The 2754-nt window shown below is 33.9% G+C and overlaps 1 protein-coding gene across 1 annotated transcript; it reads right to left on the bottom strand.

The window, feature by feature from the left end:
* Window positions 1–1349: 1349 nt before the first annotated feature.
* Window positions 1350–2155, bottom strand: LOC127087327 (uncharacterized). The gene is made up of 3 exons (XM_051028215.1): window positions 2135–2155; window positions 1975–2076; window positions 1350–1808 (listed from the first exon to the last, which is right to left on the bottom strand). The coding sequence occupies exons 1-3, from the start codon at window positions 2153–2155 to the stop codon at window positions 1350–1352; spliced, it is 582 nt and encodes a 193-aa protein (XP_050884172.1).
* Window positions 2156–2754: the final 599 nt, after the last annotated feature.

Genomic DNA, 2754 nt, shown 5'->3' with positions numbered 1-2754 from the left:
CTACACGGTGAAAAGACGAGTTATAAAATTGGTGATCCTTCAGACTAGTTTGTGGACTAGTTTTTCGGATGATTTGTGGGTTGGTTCTATTCCACTTAGCGTGAGATTCCCTGGGCTTTATAGTATCTCTAGCCAACTTGGTAGAATTGTTGTCGAGGTGGGGTTTGAATTGATGAGGTGTTTCTCTATGATCTTAGGTGGATGAGGTTTCTCTCTTTTATTTATAAGTAGGAGTTGGTTAATCATATATTCCTCATTATTCATTATGTGGTTCCTTCCCATGATCCCAAAAGGTGGTGTTAGAGACATGTCAAAGATTGTGTGTTTTCGATTGCCTCAACATACATTATATTTCTAGAGCTAAATCTTTCATCTACCTTCTCTTCCAGTAGAGTAGACTTTATTAAACCTCTCATTTGGGATTGTTGGGTTCCTTCTAAAGTTGTTATGTTCTCTTGACAGCTCATACACAATAAAATTCCCATTAAAATAAATATATTTAAGTGGAAGGTTATTTTTGGTTATGACAGTGTAGTGTACACTATATGGAGACGATCAGTATAGGTGACCTCCCATTTATTTATTACCAGTGAGTTGACAATATTTTTTGTGTGAATATGATTCTTAGAAAGTTATGATGCTTTTTAGTTCTTCCTAGATATTTCATGTATCCTTTTGAACTTATTATTTCCTTGAGTGAGGTATTTAGGATTAAAGATGATTTTATCACGACTTGACACTCAGTTGTTTGGTCAATTAAGGAAATCCCAAAATGACATTGTCTTTGCAAAAACATCTATGATAGTTCACTACAAGAAAAACTCCCCCCTGCCACATGATTATCACGTGGCAAAGGTGAAAATCACTTCACTAGTCAAAAATAGCGACGTGTTGATTCACGTCGCTGGAACGCGTGTGGCAACTTTTTGTGACGTGATAAACACGTCGCTAATTTGCCAAAGGCAAATCACGTCGCAACATTGTGAATTAACTTGCTTCTGCGCTTAAACTTTGCCACGTGATATTCATGACACAACTTTGCCACATGAATATCACGTCACAACATTTGAAAATGGATGGTATGTTGCCACATGAAAATCACGTGGCAAATTACCCACGTGATTTACACTTCACAACTTAAAAACAAAATTAAAATAAAAGATAAAATATATTGTTATTATTAAATTATATTATTAATAAAAGATAAAATAATTAATAAATAATAAAATATAGAATAATTAATAATTAAGTGAAATATTTTTAAATTAAAATTACACATATGAAAATGTATTATAAAAATAGCAAAGTAATTATTTATACAAAAATTAATATTTAAAACTAAATAAATATTACACATCAAATTCGTCGTCATCTTCATCGTCTTCACTTGTTCTTTGATTTTGATTTCTACTCATGGACTGCATAAATTGTCTCATTTGCTCCTCCATATCGTGTTGTCTTTTTTTCATTTCCTCTAATTCGGCCTTTAACGCCGCCTCACGCTCCGCCGTCTCTCGTCTAGCCTCTGTTAGAGCCAGTTGCCTCACCGTTTCCATCATTTCAGGTGTCAATTGTGTTGGACGGGACGTTCCTTCCCCACTTGCAACTCTATCAAATAAAGTTCTATCTCCGGTTCTGTAGTTGCCAGCCAAAGGACCAACACCAAAAAAACACCCATTACGTCCCTTCCCTCCAGTGACTAAGCTCCAAATATACATATCCACGCGTGGATCAAGCGGATTAGAACCAACAGGTGTATATTGAGGATTTTCAACTAGAAATTGTGTGAGCAATCTTTGATACTCCTCCTACACATACAACAAATAAAATAATTAGATACAGTTGTGACATGAAAAGAATCCCACATATATTGTTGCCACATGAAATTCATGCCACAAACATTATTACCACGTGAAATTCACGCCACAAAATTGATAGAATTTTAACAAAAAAAATAAAATAGAAACAACTTACTATAGTTCTTCTCGACCGATCATCAACCAAATCCCCCGATTTTTTTGTACGGGTCTTCACAAACAACTCATTAAGTCGGGGGGGTCTTCCTTGTGCCTTAGTCTGATTAATATAAATAAATTTAATTAAACACATAATAAATCAAAATATAATTTTAAACCGTAGTTATAATTTTTACCATCCGTTTTGCATGTTCTCCAATGCTTATACTTCCTGTAGAATTAAGGCAACCCCCCCTTTCGGATGCTCTCATGTCTTTTGCTTTTTGAGATTTAGCTTTAAAATTATCGGTAGCCCAATAGGCAAGAAGTTCGTCAAATACTTCCTTGCCTATCCAGTTGGGACGAATATTTCGTTCTTCCCAATCAAGTCTGACACGCCTAAGCATGTCAGAAAGTCGGACAGATGTTCTTCCCCGATAATTTTTTCTAATCATATATTCATCCATTACATTCCACGTACACTTTTCCTACAATGTTGTATGACATTCAAAAAAATTGTTAGATAAGTGTTAGATAATATATTACAATAAAATAACTAATTAAAATAACAACAATAAAATTTATTTTACCTTAAATTTATCAAACCATTCATCTTTCTCATCCTTGGAAAGTTCTTTGAATGACTTCCAAGCTTTTTTATACATTTGTTGAATCACATGTTTTACACACTGTGCAGCTGGCCTACTCGGAGAGAAACTAAACAACAATTTGAATAAGTGTTAATTATAAACATGGAAACATGTATACTAAATAAAATTTATAAATTAGATACTTACGA

The sequence above is a fragment of the Lathyrus oleraceus genome, chromosome 1 (assembly GCF_024323335.1).
Source record: "Lathyrus oleraceus cultivar Zhongwan6 chromosome 1, CAAS_Psat_ZW6_1.0, whole genome shotgun sequence".
Classification (NCBI taxonomy): Eukaryota; Viridiplantae; Streptophyta; class Magnoliopsida; order Fabales; family Fabaceae; genus Lathyrus; species Lathyrus oleraceus.
This window is presented reverse-complemented; position numbering and strand designations above follow the sequence as displayed.

Coding starts and splice junctions, on each gene's coding strand:
- LOC127087327 (XM_051028215.1), bottom strand. CDS start 2,155: ATGGTAAAAATTATAACTACG. Junction 2,077..2,134: donor TGGTAAAAATTATAACTACG/GTTTAAAATTAT, acceptor TATATTAATCAG/ACTAAGGCACAAGGAAGACC. Junction 1,809..1,974: donor ATCGGTCGAGAAGAACTATA/GTAAGTTGTTTC, acceptor TTGTATGTGTAG/GAGGAGTATCAAAGATTGCT.